This window comes from Nerophis ophidion, linkage group LG01 (genome assembly GCF_033978795.1).
Source record: "Nerophis ophidion isolate RoL-2023_Sa linkage group LG01, RoL_Noph_v1.0, whole genome shotgun sequence".
Classification (NCBI taxonomy): domain Eukaryota; kingdom Metazoa; phylum Chordata; class Actinopteri; order Syngnathiformes; family Syngnathidae; genus Nerophis; species Nerophis ophidion.
The window spans coordinates 35,663,943-35,688,056 of NC_084611.1; the positions used below are offsets into that span (position 1 = coordinate 35,663,943).

General features: G+C 43.2%; 1 protein-coding gene across 12 annotated transcripts in view; it reads right to left on the reverse strand.

Annotated features, from left to right (window-relative positions):
- agtpbp1 (ATP/GTP binding carboxypeptidase 1) overlaps positions 1-24,114 on the reverse strand; it is a 74,836-nt gene that overhangs the window by 21,355 nt on the left and 29,367 nt on the right. For 3 of the 12 annotated variants that reach the window (XM_061901631.1, XM_061901615.1, XM_061901622.1), the window contains exons 6-27: positions 21,566-21,712; positions 21,350-21,481; positions 21,179-21,272; positions 21,045-21,082; positions 19,866-20,074; positions 19,608-19,785; positions 19,419-19,460; positions 18,055-18,164; positions 17,428-17,544; positions 15,278-15,921; positions 14,638-14,721; positions 12,956-13,045; positions 12,712-12,860; positions 11,391-11,478; positions 11,177-11,321; positions 10,752-10,902; positions 3,560-3,740; positions 3,361-3,490; positions 3,153-3,284; positions 1,211-1,387; positions 286-437; positions 70-114 (exon numbers count right to left, since the gene is read on the reverse strand). In XM_061901631.1, coding sequence (XP_061757615.1) covers positions 70-114; positions 286-437; positions 1,211-1,387; positions 3,153-3,284; positions 3,361-3,490; positions 3,560-3,740; positions 10,752-10,902; positions 11,177-11,321; positions 11,391-11,478; positions 12,712-12,860; positions 12,956-13,045; positions 14,638-14,721; positions 15,278-15,921; positions 17,428-17,544; positions 18,055-18,164; positions 19,419-19,460; positions 19,608-19,785; positions 19,866-20,074; positions 21,045-21,082; positions 21,179-21,272; positions 21,350-21,481; positions 21,566-21,712 — 3,235 coding nt within the window. Of the gene's footprint in view, positions 1-69; positions 115-191; positions 438-1,210; positions 1,388-3,152; positions 3,285-3,360; positions 3,491-3,559; positions 3,741-10,751; positions 10,903-11,176; positions 11,322-11,390; positions 11,479-12,711; positions 12,861-12,955; positions 13,046-14,637; positions 14,722-15,277; positions 15,922-17,427; positions 17,545-18,054; positions 18,165-19,418; positions 19,461-19,607; positions 19,786-19,865; positions 20,075-21,044; positions 21,083-21,178; positions 21,273-21,349; positions 21,482-21,565; positions 21,713-24,114 lie in introns of all 12 variants that reach the window. The other 9 variants (XM_061901688.1, XM_061901698.1, XM_061901670.1 and 6 more) reach the window with 5 other exon arrangements.

A 24,114-nucleotide genomic window follows, 5' to 3' on the forward strand; every position in this document is an offset into this window, starting at 1 on the left:
GACTTTAGGGCAATAAACAGCATGTAAAGGGGCGCTTACTTTTTTGGAGTGCAAATAACAAATGCCTACCTCAATTTAACCCCTGGTACTCTCTGCAGTTGAGTAGACAAACACCTCCAGGCCAGAGTTATAGGAAATAAGTTAGTTATCAGGCTTGGTTATCACTAGAAAACTCAGTAGAGGGGTGTCACCTGGGTAGAGGAGGACCCTTTAGCGTGGTGCAGATATGGCGATGAATGACACCGTCCTTTTATTTCACGAACCAGGAAGTTTGCGATTTCTAACCTGACCACTTTGGGCTGCGTGCCGATGAGGTCGCTCTCCAGGTCCAGCAGGTGTTGGTGGTTGTGGACACCCGTCATTCTCTTCAGCCTCAGCAGGGCCACGCAGAACTGGGCTCCCATCTCCTCCAGCTCCCTGGTGCCAATCTGAAAGCCCTGGAAGACAACGACATATCCCAAAAAAACACCCATGAAAAGATGGACGTGCACGAGTGCACCTTGTATTTCAAGGTGTAACTATTTACAAATGTCCTTAGGAGGATCAACAATAAGACATGGTCATATATCTCCTGTTCAGCAAGTGTAACGGTGTAAGAACCCTTTACAACACCAAGGAGAGGAAACTGGTCACACGCCCTCACAAAGAGAGCTTTTTGTCCCTTCCCTGCAGGAAGGCCAAAACTTGGCCGGGGTCTCGTGTTCCTGCACATCTGGACAAACGCTTTCATGCACCAAACAACGGGAGGGAGAGAGCTTTTGAATGTCAAAACTGCCTCACAAGACCCCCTCTGTTTGCATTCGAACACTCCAAATCATTGTGTAGAGTTTGTCAGGTGTGTATGGGAATTAATCTAATTCCACTGTCCAAAAATGATTATTTAGTACAAACTAGTATCTATGATCTCCTTGCAATGCCATGACAAGAAGAACATTGACATTTTCTTCCACTAGGTGGCAGAAAGTGGACAGTTTACCTGTGTATGCACCTGTTTCCATTCATACAAGGGAATATGTAGATTTGTTTCCACCATGGCTCTATAAACTTGAGAAAACTGATTGAAAATACTGGAAGGGGGGAAAAGGGACTGCAGCACCCTCTGGTGGACAAGTACATTACTTACCCCAACCACTGTGACTATGCGTAAGCATCTCCAATGGTGTACTTCGAGAAAAAAATGTGCCTGCTTTGATGCCTTATATTAGGTTACCTTATATTTGCCTTGGTCACAGCCACAGACGGTGCTCTCCATGGTGTAGCTGCGCTGCACACCGATCTCCCTCCACACAACCACGCGTGCCGTCGACTCTTTGGAGCGCTCCACCACAAAGCTGCAGCTGCCCATGCTGAAGGCCGGAGCAATCTGGGAGAGGATCTTTGGAAGGGCCTGAAAAACATTGCAGGTATTTATATATTTCAGTTTATTTCATAGTTTTATTGCATCTGGTTCATACACAATGCATCATAAAGTTAACTTTTAAGTCTTGTAACAACTGGTTGATCAGTTGTTAGCATTGTTCTATCTTTTAAAGTTAAAGTTACAGTACCAATGATAATCACACACACACACTAGGTGTGGTGAAATTTGTCCTCTGCATTTGACCCATCCCCTTGTTCACCCCCTGGGAGGTGAGGGGAGCAGTGGGCAGCAGCGGTGCCTCGCCCGGGAGTTAATAGGTCCCATTTTTACAGTCTTTGGTTTGAACAACCTACCGATCTCATGGCGGACACTCTAACCACTAGGCCACTGCGTAACTTTGTTGGTCAATTAATGAGGGTTTGGTTGGTTTCTCAGACTTTCTGGCTCCAAAAATAAACTGTGATAGCAACTGATAATAACGACCCCTGAGAAAAGTAGTGTTTTTGGCTACACTTTTAGGCCTGATTTTGCGACAGGTCTAAAAATCAGTTTTGGTTCATATTTAGAGTTTGGGGATGTTTCCTGCATGTCTTGAAAAAAGAAGGCAGCCGGAATATAATGTGAACGGTCTGTTCAAAAACCTAAAAAGTGGAGTTTTAGGCCTGCCAGGAGCCTGTTCGAATATTTTTGTCCATATTATATACAGAAGGTAAGGTTGTATTTTTGCCTCATCATTCTTCACTTTAAGCATGAGTGAAGAATACACTATCGAACTGATGAGACCCAACAAGTTGGAAAGAGATAACAGTATTATCTGCTCACAGATGCTATCTGGTGGTTGGTCAGCACACCGCAGCTCGTCCTGGATACTCCAACCCCTCAATATTTCAGTTGCACGCAGGATTCTCACAGGAATGAGGCAAAAAGTAGTATGTGTATCCTTTTAATTCGGTTTTTCGTCATATGAAGAAAACCTGATTTGTTCTAAATTGGGAATTTTGTTTTAGAACAACACAGAATTACAAAACGTTAAAAGAGACGGAAAATGAGTCCTGCTGTGTTGAGCTTTTTAAAATAGATTATTTTTTCAACCTAAATGCTGGGTTGAGCTTGTTGAGTCATATTTAAAGGTTATTTCTTCTTTGTGACCCAACCAGTAACCCAGCTGGCTGGGTTGAATAAGAACCTCATCCTGCTGGGTTAATGTAACCCAGGATTTGCTTGGCTAAACAGTTACCCAGCAGCTGGGTTGAAAACTATCCACTTTGGGTAGTTTTCATCCCAGCATTTTTTAGAGTGCAATGTTTGATAAACAAACATTTGCGTAAAGAAAACAAATAATATTGTTCCATGTTGATAGCAGTAGAAGCTAGAAAATGATCTGTCTAAAGGTACATTTATCAAAGATAAAAACGTCTTTCTAACTATGGTTAAATATGAGATTATCACTGTTAAATATTTGAATGCTGAACAGCCCTAATTAACGTTTTTAAACAAACAGAGCAATAAAAAATATTTACCGTCATAAATATGTAAAAAAAAAAATGTAAATATATTTTTGTAACAAAGTATATTTTTTTTACAAATGTGTAAAATATTATAATTTAATAGTTCTAAACCAAACCAAATAAAAAGTGAAAATAACTACAAACTGGAGTTCATAATTGAAAGTGTGTGTAAGTTACAGGAAGTGCGTGTGTGTGTGTGTGTGTGTGTGTGTGTGTGTGTGTGTGTGTGTGTGTGTGTGTGTGTGTGTGTGTGTGTGTGTGTGTGTGTGTGTGTGTGTGCTCACCCTGTATCCAAGGTCCTCCTGTAGCTCAGTGGAAGCTGCGCTGATGTTAGTCTGCCAGATTGTTTCTTTTACACTGCAGCCGTACATGAATACGTTCTTTTTTCTGGAATGGCCGTGGTAGTCACAGAATACCTGAGACGCGCAAAAATACCCTCAATAAGAATACTGCCAAAGGGATGTGACGAGAAGCTTGTCTACGAAGTTGTACCAGCGGTGCTCTCTGCGTGTGTGCGAGGTATTGCAGCAGGCTCTTGGTGTGGTAGATGGTCGGGTGGAGCTCAGCGTCGGGGTTTTGCCATTGGCGATTCAAGTCTTCTCCGCTCAGAGAACAGCGATCACTACACAGTTGAGGGAAAATGTTTGAAGTCGCTATCACCGCGAGCCTTTCCCCGCTTCCCCACACTCACTTTCCGTTGACGACTCCGTCAGGGTTGAGCATGGGCACTATCTTGAAGATGTAGGCCTCTCTCAGGCTGGCGGCCTGCGAGCTGGCGCCCATCAGGAACTCCAGCGTGCCCTTCATCACCCAGCTGGCGTTGGTTTCTCCGGGGTGCACTCTGGCTGACAGGAAGATCAATGGACGATTCCCTAAAGAGAGAACACAACAACAACACAAGAAGATGATCTCTTTGGAATGAACTATAGTGGCGCTAGATAATACCAGGTGTCTATATGAAAAGAGGCTTATATGCATATTATCAACTTCATTTGTCATAAATGAAGACTATTCTCTTTTCTCTACAACTTCATTTGCATATTTATTCAATTCTATCTTATTTTTAGTGTGGCCTTTTAAAGAAAACAAACTTGCGCGATTGATTTTAAAATCCTCCAGGGATAGTTACTGTCAACGCGAAGGAGTTACATTTTTACTGCAAAATAAAAGTAACAATTCTCCGTCAACCCATCAATGGAAAGGCTGCATTTGTACAAATTAGTTGTTTTTAATTAGTTTTTATTACGGAAAAAACATAATACTTATGGTAAATATTGTTGCATAAAGTTAGAATTTTAGGGAAAAAGTTTTTAATATGCAAAAAAAAGAAGATATTACAAAACTCCTAAAGAGTCGTAATTTTAGGGCAAATAGTACTACATTGGTGACTTGTCCAGGGTGTACACCGCCTTCAGCCCGAATACAGCTGAGATAGGCTCCAGCACCCCCCGCTACCCCAAAAGGGACAAGCGGTAGAAAATGGATGAATGGATAGTACTACATTTATGAAAAACAATCTTCTTGTTAAGAAAAGTCCGAAGTGTATGATAAATAAGTGTTAATATTACAAAAAACATTGTAATTTTAGGAAATCCTAAATTAGTCCTAAATTATTCCCCACCCCAAAAAAAGTTTCAATATTATGAAAAGTTGTAACATAATTATCTTTTTTATCTTTTGTGTTGTTTGTGTGTCTTTTGAATTGCTCTGTGGATTGCTATTCAGTGTTGCGGGCCAGAGATTCGTTAGGAGGTGGGATTCTCTACAGCAGTGGTTCTCAACCTTTTTTCAGTGATGTACCCCGTGAAAATTTTTTTAATTCAAGTACCCCCTAATCGGAGCAAAGCATTTTTGGTTGAAAAAAAGAGATAAAGAAGTAAAATACAGCACTATGTCATCAGTTTCTGATTTATTAAATTGTATAACTGTGCAAAATATTGCTCATTTGTAGTGGTCTTTATTGAACTATTTGGAAAAAAAGATATGAAAATAACTAAAAACTTGTTGAGAAATAAACAAACGATTAAATTATATAAATGAAGAGTTCTACAGATAGAAGTAATCATCAACTTAAAGTGCCCTCTTTCGGGATTGTAATAGAGATCCATCTGGATTCATGAACTTAATTCTAAACATTTTTTCACAAAAACAGAAATCTTTAACATCAATATTTATGGAACATGTCCACAAAAAATCTAACTGTCAACACTGAATATTGCATTATTGTATTTCTTTTAACAGTTTATAAACTTACATTCATATTTTGTTGAAGTATTATTCAATAAATATATTTATAAAGGATTTCTGAGTTGTTGCTATTTTTAGAATATTTTTTAAAAATCTCACGTACCCCTTGGCATACCTTCAAGTACCCCCAGGGGTACTCATACCCACAAATTATAATATTGTTATGACAAATAAAGTGTTAATATTACAAAACAAACTGTCATTTTAGCAAAAAGTATTTTCTTTTCTTATTTAAAAAGGTAATTTTAAGCCAAAAAAGTTTAAATATAACAAAACATCTCTATATTGTAATCAACTAATGACAGAGTCATAATGTTTATTGATTCTCGGCCCTCTTTTTGCGGAAAATCGGGCTTGTTGAGAAGGGATGACATTCACCCCAACCGAGAAAGCAACATCACTCCTTATAGTAATATAGATTACTGGTTGAGTCACACTTGACTAACTACACGAGAACGATCTCGGATGAAAGGTATCACAGCGCCTGTCAGCCCGGGTGAGGAGTCAGTTAAGCTAGAACTAACCAGCGCCAGGCCGGAAAATTCCTGCACACATTGCACTTCTCCTAGAATAATACATGACTTACAATGTTTTTTCTTTAGTGACTGTGCCAGAGGTAGACATGCATTCTACTGAGGTGGCAAATTATGAAGCTTTAAATCTAACGCAGCAACAAGCAAATAATCTGAAGATCTCCTCCATTTCACTTCCTAGATGGGATCGATAATATTTAACGCGCACTACGCAAAATAGACGGAACGTTAATAATATCAATACTACGGATACCTATAACAAAAATGCCCCAAAACAGCCCGTCACATACAATATGGGCTTTTTAAACATCAGATCATTGCTTCTTAAAGCGCTATTAGTTAATGGGGTCATTAGAGACAACAATCTTAACGTTATAGGTCTAAATGAGAAAGACTGAACAATTTTGGTCCAAGTATTATTGAACCCTGTGGTACGGCACAGAATATATTCAGCTCTGTACAAGTGTGTTCGCCTATCTTCACGTATTGCTTCCTGTTGGTTAAGTAGCTTCTAACCCAGTTCAAGACCAACCCTCTGATTTCATACCTTTCTAATTTGTTTATTAAGATGCTGTGATGAATTATGTCGAATGACTTTGTTAAATCCATAAACACTACAGCAGCACATTTTTTTTTGCTATCCATCGCATTGGTAATCTCTTCTGTTATTTTGATTAATGCCACGGATGTTGACATGTTGGCTCTGTATCCGTATTATTTGAGATTTTAATTTTTATTCAAGAATTTGTCCAATCGGTTGTTAAACAGTTTTTCAATAATTTCTGAAAAAATGTTGGAAGTAGAGAAACAGGTATGTAGTTTGTAATTTATAAAACTGGTGTTTCTCACCATCCATCCATCCATCCATCATCTTCCGCTTATCCGAGGTCGGGTCGCGGGGGCAGCAGCCTAAGCAGGGAAGCCCAGACTTCCCTATCTCCAGCCACTTCGTCTAGCTCTTCCCGGGGGATCCCGAGGCGTTTCCAGGCCAGCCGGGAGACATAGTCTTCCCAACGTGTCCTGGGTCTTCCCCGTGGCCTCCTACCAGCTGGACGTGCCCTAAACACATCCCTAGGGAGGCGTTCGGGTGGCATCCTGACCAGATGCCTGAACCACCTCATCTGGCTCCTCTCGATGTGGAGGAGCAGCGGCTTTACTTTGAGTTCCTCCCGGATGGCAGAGCTTCTCACCCTATCTCTAAGGGAGAGCCCCGCCACCCGGCGGAGGAAACTCATTTCGGCCGCTTGTACCCGTGATCTTATCCTTTCGGTCATGACCCAAAGCTCATGACCACAGGTGAGGATGGGAACGTAGATCGACCGGTAAATTGAGAGCTTTGCCTTCCGGCTCAGCTCCTTCTTCACCACAACGGATCGATACAACGTCCGCATTACTGAAGACGCCGCACCGATCCGCCTGTCGATCTCACGATCCCCTCTTCCCCCACTCGTGAACAAGACTCCTAGGTACTTGAACTCCTCCACTTGGGGCAGGGTCTCCTCCCCAACCCGGAGATGGCACTCCACCCTTTTCCGGGCGAGAACCATGGACTCGGACTTGGAGGTGCTGATTCTCATTCCGGTCGCTTCAAACTCGGCAGCGAACCGATCCAGTGAGAGCTGAAGATCCCGGCCAGATGAAGCCATCAGGACTACATCATCTACAAAAAGCAGAGACCTAATCCCGTGGCCACTAAACCGGATCCCCTCAACGCCTTGGCTGCGCCTAGAAATTCTGTCCATAAAAGTTATGAACAGAATCGGTGACAAAGGACAGCCTTGGCGGAGTCCAACCCTCACTGGAAACGTGTCCGACTTACTGCCAGCAATGCGGACCAAGCTCTGACACTGATCATACAGGGAGCGGACTGCCACAATAAGACAGTCCGGTACCCCATACTCTCTGAGCACTCCCCACAGGACTTCCCGAGGGACACGGTCGAATGCCTTCTCCAAGTCCACAAAGCACATGTAGACTGGTTGGGCAAACTCCCATGCACCCTCAAGGACCCTGCCGAGAGTATAGAGCTGGTCCACAGTTCCACGACCAGGACGAAAACCACACTGTTCCTCCTGAATCCGAGGTTTGACTATCCGGCAAAGCCTCCTCTCCAGTACACCTGAATAAACCTTACCGGGAAGGCTGAGGAGTGTGATCCCACGATAGTTGGAACACACCCTCCGGTCCCCCTTCTTAAAGAGAGGGACCACCACCCCGGTCTGCCAATCCAGAGGTACCGCCCCCGATGTCCACGCGATGCTGCAGAGTCTTGTCAACCAAGACAGCCCCACAGCATCCAGAGCCATAAGGAACTCCGGGCGGATCTCATCCACCCCCGGGGCCTTGCCGCCGAGGAGCTTTTTAACTACCTCAGCGACCTCAGCCCCAGAAATAGGAGAGTCCACCACAGATTCCCCAGGCACCGTTTCCTCAAAGGAAGACGTGTTGGTGGGATTGAGGAGGTCTTCGAAGTATTCCCTCCACCGATCCACAACATCCGCAGTCGAAGTCAGCAGAACATCATCCGCACCATACACGGTGTTGATAGTGCACTGCTTCCCCATCCTGAGGCGGCGTATGGTGGTCCAGAATCGGTTCGAAGCCGTCCGGAAGTCGTTTTCCATGGCTTCCCCGAACTCTTCCCATGTCCGAGTTTTTGCCTCCGCGACCGCTAAAGCTGCACACCGCTTGGCCCGTCGGTACCCGTCCACTGCCTCCGGAGTCCTATGAGTGTTTCTCACCAGCCTGTACAAAATTCTTCACCAACACCATCTTAGATGGCCAGGGCACATTTATTGTATGGATGACGCTCGCCTCCCCAAACTGTTATTGTATGGCGAACTAGCCAATGCTCTGCTTAAACAAGGACGTCCCCACCTACGTTTTACGCCTTCCACGGTTTCTCGTTGTCCCCATTCGGTTGAGTTTTTTCTTGCCCTGATGTGCGATCAGAGCCGAGGATGTCACTGTGGCTTGTGCAGCCCTTTGAGATGTTTGTGATCAAGGGCTATATAAATAAACTTTGAATAATTGATTCATTATTGTATTGAGACAATTATTTGTACAACAGAGTCCTAATATTGTGAAAAAAATGTATGACTTTGATATTACATATATACATGTATAGCTTTCGTAAAAGGACAACTATCTATTTGAGTTGAATAGTCTATTTGTGTTGACGATGCATTCTGGGATCAACTAGAAAAAAACACTGTATTCTCTTGGCCATCCATCCATCCATCCATCATCTTCCGCTTATCCGAGGTCGGGTCGCGGGGGCAGCAGCCTAAGCAGGGAAGCCCAGACTTCCCTATCTCCAGCCACTTCGTCTAGCTCTTCCCGGGGGATCCCGAGGCGTTCCCAGGCCAGCCGGGAGACATAGTCCTCCCAACGTGTCCTGGGTCTTCCCCGTGGCCTCCTACCAGCTGGACGTGCCCTAAACACATCCCTAGGGAGGCGTTCGGGTGGCATCCTGACCAGATGCCCGAACCACCTCATCTGGCTCCTCTCGATGTGGAGGAGCAGCGGCTTTACGTTGAGCTCCTCCCGGATGGCAGAGCTTCTCACCCTATCTCTAAGGGAGAGCCCCGCCACCCGGCGGAGGAAACTCATTTCGGCCGCTTGTACCCGTGATCTTATCCTTTCGGTCATGACCCAAAGCTCATGACCATAGGTGAGGATGGGAACGTAGATCGACCGGTAAATTGAGAGCTTTGCCTTCCGGCTCAGCTCCTTCTTCACCACAACGGATCGATACAACGTCCGCATTACTGAAGACGCCGCACCGATCCGCCTGTCGATCTCACGATCCACTCTTCCCCCACTCGTGAACAAGACTCCTAGGTACTTGAACTCCTCCACTTGGGGCAGGGTCTCCTCCCCAACCCGGAGATGGCACTCCACCCTTTTCCGGGAGAGAACCATGGACTCGGACTTGGAGGTGCTGATTCTCATTCCGGTCGCTTCACACTCAGCTGCGAACCGATCCAGTGAGAGCTGAAGATCCCGGCCAGATGAAGCCATCAGGACTACATCATCTGCAAAAAGCAGAGACCTAATCCCGTGGCCACCAAACCGGAACCCCTCAACGCCTTGGCTGCGCCTAGAAATTCTGTCCATAAAAGTTATGAACAGAATCGGTGACAAAGGACAGCCTTGGCGGAGTCCAACCTTCACTGGAAATGTGTCCGACTTACTGCCAGCAATGCGGACCAAGCTCTGACACTGATCATACAGGGAGCGGACTGCCACAATAAGACATTCCGATACCCCATACTCTCTGAGCACTCCCCACAGGACTTCCCGAGGGAAGCGGTGTGCAGCTTTAGCGGTCGCGGAGGCAAAAACTCGGACATGGGAAGAGTTCGGGGAAGCCATGGAAAACGACTTCCGGACGGCTTCGAAGCGATTCTGGACCACCATACGGCGCCTCAGGAAGGGGAAGCAGTGCACTATCAACACCGTGTATGGTGCGGATGGTGTTCTGCTGACTTCGACTGCGGATGTTGTGGATCGGTGGAGGGAATACTTCGAAGACCTCCTCAATCCCACCAACACGTCTTTCTTTGAGGAAGCGGTGCCTGGGGAATCTGTAGTGGACTCTCCTATTTCTGGGGCTGAGGTCGCTGAGGTAGTTAAAAAGCTCCTCGGCGGCAAGGCCCCGGGGGTGGATGAGATCCGCCCGGAGTTCCTTAAGGCTCTGGATGCTGTGGGGCTGTCTTGGTTGACAAGACTCTGCAGCATCGCGTGGACATCGGGGGCGGTACCTCTGGATTGGCAGACCGGGGTGGTGGTCCCTCTCTTTAAGAAGGGGGACCGGAGGGTGTGTTCCAACTATCGTGGGATCACACTCCTCAGCCTTCCCGGTAAGGTTTATTCAGGTGTACTGGAGAGCAGGCTTCGCCGGATAGTCGAACCTCGGATTCAGGAGGAACAGTGTGGTTTTCGTCCTGGTCGTGGAACTGTGGACCAGCTCTATACTCTCGGCAGGGTTCTTGAGGGTGCATGGGAGTTTGCCCAACCAGTCTACATGTGCTTTGTGGACTTGGAGAAGGCATTCGACCGTATTCTCTTGGCGATAAATGTTTTTTGGGCTTTACTCACTAAACTGACAGATGTGGTCGCTGGAGTTGGACTCTGGCATGGCGGTGATAGTGAGGAGCGGGCAGCTGTTTCCACCCAGAGTTTCGCACAGGACGTCCTGTCTCAGGTAGATCTCGGGGGTCCTCATCGCCTCCAATTTAAACAGGTGCATCTGCAAAGGTTATCGGTACAAACATGTTTTTGATGGGAGGACCACAGTTTAGGCTTGGTGAACTCAGCCAAACTGTGAATACAGTTACACAATGATTAATGAGTGCGCAGCAGCTGGAGAACACAGTGCGTGTGCAGGCTCAAATTTGTATTTAGCAGTCGGCGGATGCATGCGGGGTCACAGCGGAGGCGTAACAACAGGAGAGCTTATTAGTGTCAGTGTGAAGCCGCTCCGCAAACATCCACAAATACTGCGATATCAACAACAACAATACCTTAAGAGACGAGTACGTGTACGGGTAATGGTAGGCAAAGTAGCAGACGTCATCCTTATGTCTGAAGCTGGTGCTGAAGCTCATTGTGTAGTACGACTTCCCTTTCTGGCCGCCTGTTGCAATAGAACTCCTGGCAAAATGGTTCCTGGGAAGAGAATTTGACAATTGTTTTTTTATTAAAAAGCATCCAAAACACCATGGGTTTGTGACTTACTTGTAGTAACAGATGTCTGTTCCTGTCCTGACCCAGCGAGGCCTGCCAATGATGGCCTCCTGAACGGAGTACATCAGCACCTGCATGCCTATAAATAAATATAAAGTACATTCGGTTGGGCGATAAATCGATATACTTGATATATCGCGGGTTTGTCTCTGAGCGATATAGAAAATTACTATATCGTGATATTCGAGTATATGTTCTCACGCAGTTACTTTTAGCTGCTGGCATTACACTACAGGCTCTTACCACTCTTTCTTGTCTCTCCTTCTCACTACAGCAAGCGCACCTTCTTACATACGTCACATATGTATACGCCCTCGCGGAGCAGAGAGGTAGCAGCATGGGTAACGTTAGCTGTGGTGTGAATGGTAATACGAGAGAAAGAAGGTGCAAATCTGGTAACAAATGAAGGAAAAATACCCAAGAAAAACAGCAGGGGGTTCATCCTCTGGGGGTGGTTTGGCTTCAAGTGGGAATATGTCGAACAGACAACCGTAATTTGTCAAACGTGGGGCAAAAGCGCTGCTACAAAAAGTAGCATTACTGTTAATATGTAGCATCATTTGAAAAGTCACCCGCTAGAGAATGAAGAGTGCTTAGTCCGCATATCAACATCTCCATTCGGTGCCACACCAACAAAATGCCGAGGCAACCATTTCCAGATCAACACTGTATGAAAAAAATAGTGAACAGAAGGAGATAACGTCCGCAGTAACCTACCTCATTGCGATTTGATTTCCTATTATGCAGCTCATTTTTATTTGACAGTTATTGAAATATATTGTGTGACATCAAGCACACAAGTGGACTTTTTTGTTTTAAGCTATTGTAGTGGCGTTCTTTACAAAAAGTGCACTTTAATTTAGTGTTCTTTTGATGTCATCTTAGTGACATCATGCACAAAAGTGCACTAATAGATTGTTTTAAAATGTCTCTGACAATCTTGCACTTTCTGTTTTGTAATGACATGAATGTTTGTGCCACTGCTTAATAACTGTTTAATAAATACAGTTTTGGTCAATTGACTTAGTTGTGATTTCCTTTTCTGCATGAAAGTTTAAAATGAGCATATATTAATGCAATATGAACAAGAATGTTTTAATGTAGACACAGAATCATCATACTGCTGTGATTATATGCATCAAGTGTTCATTCAAGGCTAAGGCAAAAATATCGAGATATATATTGTGTATCATGACAAGGCCTAAAACTATCGAGATATTCCAAAAAGGCCATATCGCCCAGCCCTACAGTACATATACAGTAGTGTAAAGTGCAGGTGATTTGAATAATTGCATCGCACTGAGCGTCTTACCGTAGTTGAACTGACTGTTGGACTTCTCACAGTTGATGATGTTGAAGCGGTACATGGTTGCAACGCGCATGCCGCTCACCTCAAAATAGAACCACTGGTGATGGTGGTTGCTGTTGATGTCCGAATTCAGCACCAGGTCGTACTCATACCTGCACGCCATATCGATTTTATATTGAATGACTGAATAAACTAAGGAACTGTTCATCATCTTTATGGTGATAATGCACGCTTTACAGGAGCTTACTTCCTGACTTGAATGGCCTTCCTGAGGTTGCCAGACTCAAACTGAGAGTTGAACTTCAACGACTCGCCATCGCTTTCAATCACGGGACAACTGCAAACAAGCGTCATTTTAAGACAAATCAACCAAATTATTTGTATGGCACCTTAAATCACAATGCTGCCCAATGTGCTTTACAATTATTAACAATTTAAAAACTTGTCAGAAATGCAATAATTAATCAAATACATGCATATTATAACAGTGCAGAGCCTCATTTAAAAGAAAATACTATCGCATGTAAAAAGCCAGCCTGACTAAGTAAGTTTTTAGTTGAGAGTCAAAAGCTTCCAGTTCCATGATGGATTGCAACTTAGGTGGGAGTGAGTTCCATAACTTGGGAGCGAAAGCAACAAAAGAACGATAATGCCATTTTTCAATTCAACATTGTGCAAAAAAGTCATACTTTTACCAAACCCAAAACCAGTGAAGTTAGCACATTGTGTAAAATGTAAATAAAAACATAATACAATGATTTGCAAACCCTTTTCAACCTATGTTCAATTGAATATACTGCAAAGACAATATACTTAACTTTCAAACTGGTAAAGTTTGTTATGTATTTACAAATATTAGCTCATTTAGAATTTGATGCCTGCAACATGTTTCAAAAAAGCAGGCACAAGTGGCAAAAAAGACTGAGAAAGTTGAGGAATGCTCATCAAACACTTACTTGGAACATCCCACAGGTGAACAGGCTAATTAAGAACATGTGGGTGCCATGATTGGGTAGAAAAGCAGCTTCCATGAAATGCTCAGTCATTCACAAACAAGGATGGGGTGAGGGTCACCACTTTGTGAACAATTGCGTGAGCAAGTTGTCGAACTGTTTAGGAACAACATTTCTCAGCAAGCTATTGCAAGGAATTTGGGGATTTCACCATCTACAGTCATCATTTATATCATCAAAAGGTTCAGAGAATCTGCAGAAATCACTGCACGTAACCAGCTCAACATAGAATGCCCGTGACCTTCAATCCTTAAGGCGGTACTGCATCAAAAAGCGACATCAGTGTGTATATCACCACATGGGCTCAGGAACACTTCAGAAAACCACTATCGGTAACAGTTGGTCGCTACATCTTTAAGTGCAAGTTAATACTTTACTATGCAAAGCTAAAGCCATTAATCAACAACACCCAGAAATGCCGACGGCTTCGCTGGGCCCGAGCTCATCTAAGATGGACTGATGCAAAGTGGAATAGTGTCCGGTGGTCTGACGAGTCCACATTTCAAATTGTAAGCTGGACATCAAGCAAGAATTGGAAAGAATTCCACCTGAAAAGCTTCAAAAATTGGTCTCCTCCGTCCCCAAACATTTACTGGTGTTGTTAAAAGGAAAGGCCATGTAACACAGTGGTAAAAATGCCCCTGTGTCAAAATTTTTCAATGTTTTGCCGCCATCAAATTCTAAGTTAATGGTTAGCAAAAAAAAAATACATTTCTCACTCCGAACATTAAATATCTTATCTTTGTAGTCTATTCAACTGAATGAATTTTAATTTGTATTCTGTTTTTATTTACGATTTACACAACGTGCCAACTTCACTGGTTTTGGGTTCTATACATTAATAGTTAATATTTATTCAAAATGTCATAAATTTACAAGGCAATAAGTCTGAATTAAAGAAAAAAACAAAACTCACCTGGGAACATCAAGGTCATAAAGTAATTTATCCAAGATTTCATTTGGGTGTATCAACCTCTCGATATCCTGGAAAATCTTGGACCTGCGTGGTAACATAAGCAATGATCACTGTTTAGTTTTGGCATTGATCAACAATTTGTAATTGGTGCGGAAATTAAGACCAATACGGTTCTAGATTCGTACTAAAATCCAGATCCAGCATGGCCGTTATACATTCCATCGTAAATATATTAACGATATATAATCGAGAACCATTTTAAAAAATCCAGAGTGAACGGTTTACCCAGTGAGGTTTGCCAGCACTTAACATCTTTTTATAAATGCACTAGTTAAGAGTTAGAATGTTGTTTTTTAGGATAGCTAAAAACACAGGTGTCAAACTCAAGGCCCGGGGCCAAGTCCATATCTGCTTATCACCCTGACTTATGATTTCAAAGCCTAACCAATTGTAAAAAAATAATGAGGTAAATATACAATTATATTCAAATATATTCACTGTAACACCCGATCTACAAAAATTCAGCCATAAATCATGTGGCTCTTATTGAAAACAAGTTTGACACCCCCTGTCTAAAGGTTTATTTTATTTTTTTTAAAGTGACAAAATGAATTGTAAAGCAGAACAGTCAATGTCTCACCTTTGTACGCCATAAACTCTCTCCAGGAGGGGCTCCCTAAACGTGGGCGCCACGTGTCCAAAGTAGTCTGGGTAGGCCACTTCAGTGTACTGAGGGACAGAATGAGTCCCCTTCACCATTTCCACGTAAAGGTCCAAGTCGTGCAGCGGGAGAAGCTGGGCTGTGTCGGGTACCTCCAGGACGGCGCCTTCGTCCTCCGTGCCCTCGGACCCGCAGTCTGACCCTCCTCCAGCCAAACAGCGGATCGCGATGCCCTCCAAAAGCAGAGGAGAAGGACTGGGTTTCCGTGTGCTGATGGAAGATCCTTTGTGCTTGTCCGCGTTTAAAAACGCCTCGGCTTTAACGGAGACGCATTCCAGCGCGTGTAAGAGCTCCTGCTGCATCTCCTCTTTTTTGCTTAGCTCCTTGCTGAAGCGGAGGGTGTCCAACTGTAAAGCGGGAGGAGGAAGAGGAGCCGTGGCGGTGGAGGGAGGCGACAGGGGGTCTCGTCCTTTGTGAGGTGGGCACAGCACCTGAGAGTTCTGCGTGGTCACGTGATTCGGGGAGAGGGCCTGAGCTGTGGGCACGATGACTGGCCTGGATGGTCGGGCTGAGGAGGATGAAGATGTGGTTGCGGCAGTGGTGGAGCAATCAATGTTATGACCCTAGTGGAGCAAGATTAGAACAATGTTACACGCCATAATATTGATTAAAGTACACTTTATTAGGTACACCTGATGCTCATCATAAAGAGCTGCTATTATTACAGTTCAAAATAGTATTAAAATGACAATACCAAAATCCATCTATCCATTTGCTACCGCTTATTCCCTTTGGGGTGGCGGGGGGCACTGGTACCTATCTCAGCTACAATCGGGCAGAAGGCGGTGTACACCCTGGACAAGTCGCCATCTCATCGCAGGGCCAACACAGATAGACAGACAACATTCACACTCACATTCACACACTAGGGCCAATTTAGTGTGGCCAATCAACCTATCCCCAGGTGCATGTCTTTGGAGGTGGAAGGAAGCCAGAGTACCTGGAGGGAACCCACGCAGTCACGGGAAGAACATGTAAACTCCACACAGAAAGATCCCGAGCCCGGGATTGAACCCAGGACTACTCAGGACCTTTGTATTGTGAGGCAGATGCACTAAACTTAGGGACGGCGTGGCGCAGTGGAAGAGTGGCCGTGCGCAACTTGAGGGTCCCTGGTTCAATCCCCACCTAGTACCAACCTCGTCACGTCCATTGTGTCCTGAGCAAGACACTTCACCCTTGCTCCTGATGGATGCTGGTTAGCGCCTTGCATGGCAGCTAACTCCATCAGTGTGTGAATGTGTGTGTGAATGGGTAAATGTAGAAGTAGTGTCAAAGCACTTTGAGTACCTTGAAGGTAGAAAAGCACTATACAAGTACAACCCATTTATCATTTATGTATTTAAACCCTCTTCCACCGTTCTGCTTATTTTGCTTCTCAATATATTGTTCATTTTTAAATTGTTCAAAAGATGTGACGCGGTGAGAGTAGGTATGGTTATATGGTTGATGAAGTTACAAGAAGGAAACAGCATGCAGTTACCTTTGTGCAAGTCAACATGTCTAAAAAGGAGTAGGAAGAAGCAGAACCCCTTTAATCAAACCGCTTCTGCATATCCACTGCTGATAAATCATTAGACTTTATCTTTTATACAATATTTTCTTTACTTCCTGTGAAAATAAAATAAAAAACTATCAATAAGTAAAATAGACATTTAAAAAAATGTCACAATATATAGCTTGTGCAGTGTTAACAAAAATGAAGGACAAAAATTGCCAAGACTGAGAAAAAAAATGGCATTCAAAAAGTTAAAAAATCGGAAAAAATTGGTAATCATTAATAGAAAATAATTAAGTTAGAACAAAGTGGCGAAATTAAACACATACAGAATCACATTATGCATAATTGATTTATGTACAGTTTATAGAATATAAAAAAGAAAATGTGGCCCATTTATGTATGTATTTTAATATTTTTCCACATTTAATTTGTAACATTCGTTAGAATTATGTTGGTCCTATTTGCCTCACAACTGAATGCAGAATGAACATACAGTTTGTGTAAGTGAACTTAATTTTGTGATCCGTAATATGCGACAGTCGTGGCAATTTAAAATAAAAATACTGGCCTGGAAGTCTTCAGTTAGCTCCACGAAAAACCTCTCGTAAACTTTTAACTCTTCGAAAGGTCGGCTCGGGCTCTTCTGGGGGTGCAGCTTGTTAATGTCCTTCTCGATGTCTTCATTCTGTTTGAAAAAGACATCAGTACAAGGGCAGAAACATTGTTTACTAGCGCCCTCTGCTGGAGTATCATATACCATAAATGGTCTAATTATAACAAATAATATTTACCTAATGCAGCGCTAATTGGAAGCAGCTGTTAATCTTTAATTGGACAATCTATTTAAAAAGGAATGTACCTCTTCTGTTTAACCAAATGGTCATTATTAATGAAGAAGTTTATTGCAGGACACAGCAGCAACAGAACCAATGTTGTCATAGTCAGCATTAATAGCGCTGATGAATGTAACCCACATGACTTATACACCAACAGCTCAGTAGCATAATTTTAAAGTTTATGCAGACGTAGGTAAAGCTGCTACTGCCATTTTGTGGAGTCGAATAAAAAAAATGGGTATCAGGAAAGCCAGTGTTATTTGACCCAGTGCTAAGTAGTGGTTATTTGCTTCTGTAGACTAATGTAATAAACTGAATAAATAAATGGGGCGCTAACAGCAATAAACACAAGAAATTACCACAGAACGAGGATCCTTCTCGTCCTTCTCGTCCTCCTCGTTCTCTGTGTCGATCTCCGTGTCTGCATCCATGTCCTCGTTGTCGTCGCTGTCGTCCACCACGTCGTCCACTGGGTGAATACACACACACACACACACACACACACACGTGCATATGACAACTCAAAATTGGACTTGCTTGTGTGCTACCATGGTCAAGTGATTAATGTACGCTTTCTTTTGAAGAAATAATTCTTCAAATACGTGTCTGTTGTTATTTTCGTATAAATATGGTTTATTCTAGAGATGTCCGATAATATCGGCCTGCCGATATTATCGGCTGATAAATGCTATAAAATATCATATCGGAAATTATTGGTATCGGTTTCAAAAAGTAAAATTCATGACTTTTTAAAACTCCGCTGTATAGAGTGGTACACGGACGTAGGGAGAAGTACAGAGCAGTTGTGTCTCCCAGTCATACTTGCCAACCCTCACGATTTTCCCGGGAGACTCACGAATTTCAGTGTCTCTCCCGAAAATCTCCCGAGGCAACCATTCTCCCGAATTTCTCCCAGAAAACAATATTGGAGGTGTGCCTTAAAGGCACTGCCTTTGCGTGCTGTCCCAATCTCACAATATCGACGGCTTTTCCCACACACAAGTGAATGCAGGGCATACTTGGTCAGCAGCCATACAGGTCACAGTGAGGGTGGCCGTATAAAAAACTTTAACACAGTTTCAAATATGCGCCACACTGTGAACCCACACCAAACAAGAATGACAAACACATTTCGGGAGAACATCCGCACCGTAACACAACATAAACACAACAGATCAAATACCCAGAACCCCTTGCATTACTAACTCTACAATATACACCCCTCGCTACCCCCTACCCCCACACAACGCAAATCCGCCCCCCAGCCCCGCCCACCTCAACCTCCTCATGCTTTCTCAGAGAGAGCATGTCCCAAATTCCAAGCTGCTGGTTTGAAGCATGTTAAAAGAAATAATGCACTTTGTGACTTCATTAATAAATATGGCAGTGCCATGTTGGCATTTTTTTCCATAATTTGAGTTGATTTATTTTGGAAAACCTTGCTACATTTAATACATCCAGCAGGGCATCACAACAAAATTAGGCATAATAATGTGTTAACGACTGAATACATCGGTATCGGTTGATATCGGAATCGGTAATTAAGAGTTGGATATCGGCAAAAAAGCCATTATCAGACATCTCTAGTTTATTCACAAGTGGGGATGAAAGAAGAACTGCATTAAAAGCATGATACAGGTATGACAGTAGTTTAGATGACGTGACCCATGCAGGCGTGATGAATGGCAATTGTTAATTCTCGACATGTCTTCAGACGTCTTACCCTTCTTTAAAGGCTCGTTGCAGAGTTGAGTATTTGTTCTTCCTGTTGGGAACATTGTCAAGAGTGTTGCTGCTCTAAGAAATATTACTTGTTCGCGTGTGTGCGTGTCCATGCATTGACATGAGTGCATGCTTTTAAGCCATCGGCCCAAATCCGACGCTGAGGGAGTGTTTGTGCAGAACGTCTCACCTCCGGGAGGTTGGCTGTATAATTGCGCCACAGGCCCTGAGGGCAGGACATGCGTCAGCTGGTGATGGAAAGCGGACTTGATCGTGGGCAGAGGCAGGCGGTTCTTGGGGAAGCACTTCCTCATGATGAGACTTGAAGTGTTCACCAGAGGATCCAGGGTGCGCACAGTGAGGCACTCCTGGAAGAGACATAAAAAAGAGGTTGTTGCTGAGTGTGTGTGCGTGTGTATGGTCACGGACATTCGTCACTCTGACTCACACTGGATGAGTTGTAGAGTATCCGCATGCCGTCAGCGTTGGTGAACGCTCTCCTGCCCAGTCTGATGTTGGTGATGTTGCGCAGGCAGCACAGAAGCCCTTTGCGTATGACAGTGTGACGATGCCACGTATCGTGTCGATGCCAGTCCATGTAGAGTGACAGCAGGGTAGACACGTAGCCGGCTTCCACCGCCCGGCGAGCATTGGTCTCTGGAAGTGGATAGGGAGACAAAAGTTTTAGAGATGAGTCCATGTGAACAAGAGAAAAAAGGCTGCGATAAAGCAACCTTCCATCACAACAAGGCTGTGTTGTATCATTGTTACCAAATAGATTATCGTATTTTTCGGACTATAAGTCACAGTTTTTTTTCATAGTTTGGCCGGAGGTGCGACTTATACTCAGGAGCGACTTATGTGTGAAATTATTAACACATTACCGTGAAATATCAAATGATATTATTTAGCTCATTCACATGAGATACTAGACGTATAAGATTTCATCGGATTTAGCAATTAGGAGTGACAGAGTGTTTGGTAAACGTATAGCATGTTCTATATGTTATAGTTATTTGAAGGACTCTTACCATAATATGTTATGTTAACATACCAGGTACCTTCTCAGTTGGTTATTTATGCGTCATATAACGTACACTTATTCAGCCTGTGGTTCACTATTCTTTAATTATTTTAAATTGCCTTTCAAATGTTTATTCTTGGTGTTGGGTTTTATCAAATAAATTTCCCCCAAAAATGCGACTTATACTCCAGTGCGACTTATATATGTTTTTTTTTTTTCTTCTCTATTGTGCATTTTTGGCAGGTGCGACTTATACTCCAAAAATACGGTACTGGGAACAGCCAGCCGAGGGTGCAATTAATCCAAACAGGCAGTAAACAGGTAGAGAGTTTGGTTTTGGAGCATTTTGAACAAAAATAAATGTAAATATTATCATAAGAAATATGACCTGCATAAAGTGGAGACAACAGACAAATAGACAGTAAATGGAGTAATGTTCCCCAGGCTAGGACAATCCATCAAGCGGTGCGGCTTTGTAGCTTACCAAAGTCATACTAAAGCATTTTGACAGTTTTTAAACGCCATATGTAACCACTGCCTTACAAGATCAAATAAAAAATAAAAAAACACTTAGCAGCACAGTAAATCATTAGGGATACTTACTGGATTTGAGCAGAGCTGCCAGTGCATCTACAGTGACCCTGTTAAACAAAGAGTATATATGGTAAACAATAAGGCCTACAGGTGGTGCTAGAGTGTAGTTTTAAATTCCATGCTGATTGCTAAGGCATATGTACTTGATCAGGCTGGTGTTCTTCTTGCTGTACGGCGCCAAAATCTTAAACATGAGCTCGATCGCACCGCTTTTGCCCAGCGATATAGCGTTAACCACTTGTCAGGGTGAAAAAGAAACAGCTATCAAATCAATCAAAGTATGGTAAAGAAATTATTTGAATGAAATGACTTACTGTTGACAGAGTAAACCCTGAGAACCTGCAAACAGGGCAGGAGCAGCTTGATGTTTTGCAGGTTCTTCTTGATCAGGTTGACGGTGACGTTCACGGCGCCGCTCAGACGCGCCTTAACTCCCAACTTCCTGTCTGAACCCATACACACACAGGTAAATCATGCAAGGTCAGCATTACAGCTCCTGTACCGCTGTCCCTAATACTTTTGCTCCCTACCTTTAAGGCCCACCTTGGCCAGCAGGGAGTGAAGCTGCAGCATGAGCTCCTCGCTGGAGTGACCCTCTCGACTGGCGCTGATTAGAATGCGGAGTAAGACGCCTGTTCCCCCTTTTGATACAAATGCTCCCACCCGCCGTCCTTTGCCTAAGACAGAAAGGGCAACAGGAGGTAATAACTAGGTCGAGAGAAGGCTATAGAAAAAGCAATGGTCAGAGACAACTACGATGTATCCCACCTGGAATCTTCCAATTATTCATCAAAAAAACAGATAACATTTTTGGCACCTTTGACATCTCAAAGTACTGTGACCAACACAATAAAACTTTATTTAAATACAAACTAGGAACCTATCAAATTTAAACTGATACGGTACAGATTCCCGGTACATGGGCATCTATACCAGGACTCAATGGTACCGATTTTTGGTACTATTGTGTGTGTTAGTAAATGTTTATAATTCATTATTAAAATCTTATTTTTAATGTAACATTTACAAATGAGCTGACTATAATAACAAGACTGTCCATTTGTTAATCGTTTATTAATCAAATCTCGATTTTAATGTAACACTTACAAATGAGCTGATTATAATAACTGTACTGTCCAGTTTTTATATCTTGTTTTTTTTTATTACATTTCGGACTTTCATTCATAAGTATTCCAGTTTATCGTAGAATTTGCACGCAGTTGAAATCCCAAGAGGTTAGATGGCAATAGTGTAAAGGCTACTGACAGTGTGTTGCCTAGCTAGAAAGAAGTCTTTGCCATGAAGCTGAATGCGCAAATCTCATGTTGCACCCTACATAGAATTCATACTGTAAGTATTGTATTTATTAAACGTCAGTTGTTTGATTGTAACATGCATCTTAGTTAAGTTAAAGTTAAAGTACCAATGATTGTCTCACACACACACATGGATGGGTGCATTAGACCCATCCCCTTGTTCACCCCCTGGGAGGTGAGGGGAACAATGGTGAGCAGCGGTGCCACGCCCAGGAATAATTTTTGGTGACTTAACCCCCAATTCCAACCCTTGATGCTGAGTGCCAAGCAGGGAGGTAACGGGTCCATTTTTATAGTCTTTGGTATGACTCAGCCAGGGTTTGAAATCACAACCTACCGATATCAGAGCAGACACTCTAACCACTAGGCCACTGAGTAGTTGTAGTTTTGATGACCAAATTTGGAGGTGTGGTATTGCCATGTAAAATCACTAATGCTAATCAGTAGCATGTAGAGTAGAGGCTTACTTTACATTCAAGTGTTTTCTATCAAGCATGTTGGCATTGAAAATTGAAATACCTACAGGCAGTTTAGCCTAGACCGCTCTTAGTGCTGCTTGAGTGATTGTTTCCTCATCAAATGTTTGAGCCGGTGTTTAGTCTGCAACTGGATGTGACATCCCGTGCAAGAAAGAAAATATGGCACCGTTTGATTTTACGTGAATTGATTGGTTTCTTCACACCGCCAAAAACATGCTCCTGGGGATAGGTTGATTGGCAACACTAAATTGGCCCTAGTTTGTGAATGTGAGTGTGAATGTTGTCTGTCTGTCTGTGTTGGCCCTGTGATGAGGTGTACCCCGCCTTCCGCCCGAATGCAGCTGAGATAGGCTCCAGCACACCCTCGCGACTCCAAAAGGGACAAGCGGTAGAAAATGGATGGATGGATGATTGTAATACAGACGGAATTAGAGTGGTGTCTATCAGAGTACCGAAATTAGTACCTATCCCCAAATAACACTGAGTTGTGTTCTGCGCACAGAACAGATTTATGAATATAATGTAAAAGGTAGTGTATCTTAGAGATGGGAATACATTTATTTGATCAGACAATGCAGAAAAGTGAATTTTGTTGAAAAAAATTATAGTTTTGAAGTGATGTTGTAATCTCTCGTATATATATATATACACATACATACATCCCATCCATCCATCCATTTTCTACCGCTTATTCCCTTTCGGGGTCGCGGGGGGCGCTGGCGCCTATCTCAGCTGCAATCGGGCGGAAGGCGGGGTACACCCTGGACAAGTCGCCACCTTATCGCAGGGCCAAACATACATACATACATACATATATATAGTATGGACAACTCAGTTTCCGAGTTGATGTCTAACATGGCACTCTGTAGTCACTTGAGGGGCTTTTGATGAATTATTTAGACGATTGTCTGCCCAAACTCTCTCTGCTTGGTCAAAAGCCCCTCACGTGACTACATGTTGGACATCAACTCTGAAAAACTCTGAAACGGAGTTGTCGATAATCTCTCTATACAAGGCTCTGGTTCAGACTGATTCAACAGCGCCTCTGCCGGTTGCAGCCAAGAAGTGCACTCGTTTTCTCCTTATGTTTCAAGATGCGAGTAATCAATAATTAATTCCAACAAACAAATTAACTAATCAGTGAGACAATTCCTTGTGGATTATCTGTTGCTTAATGATGACAACACAACCTTTCTGATTTAATTTATCTTAAGAACACATTTTGAACTTTTGACAACTCCAAATGGATTTTTTGCCAAATACATCAATTACTACAATGGTAAT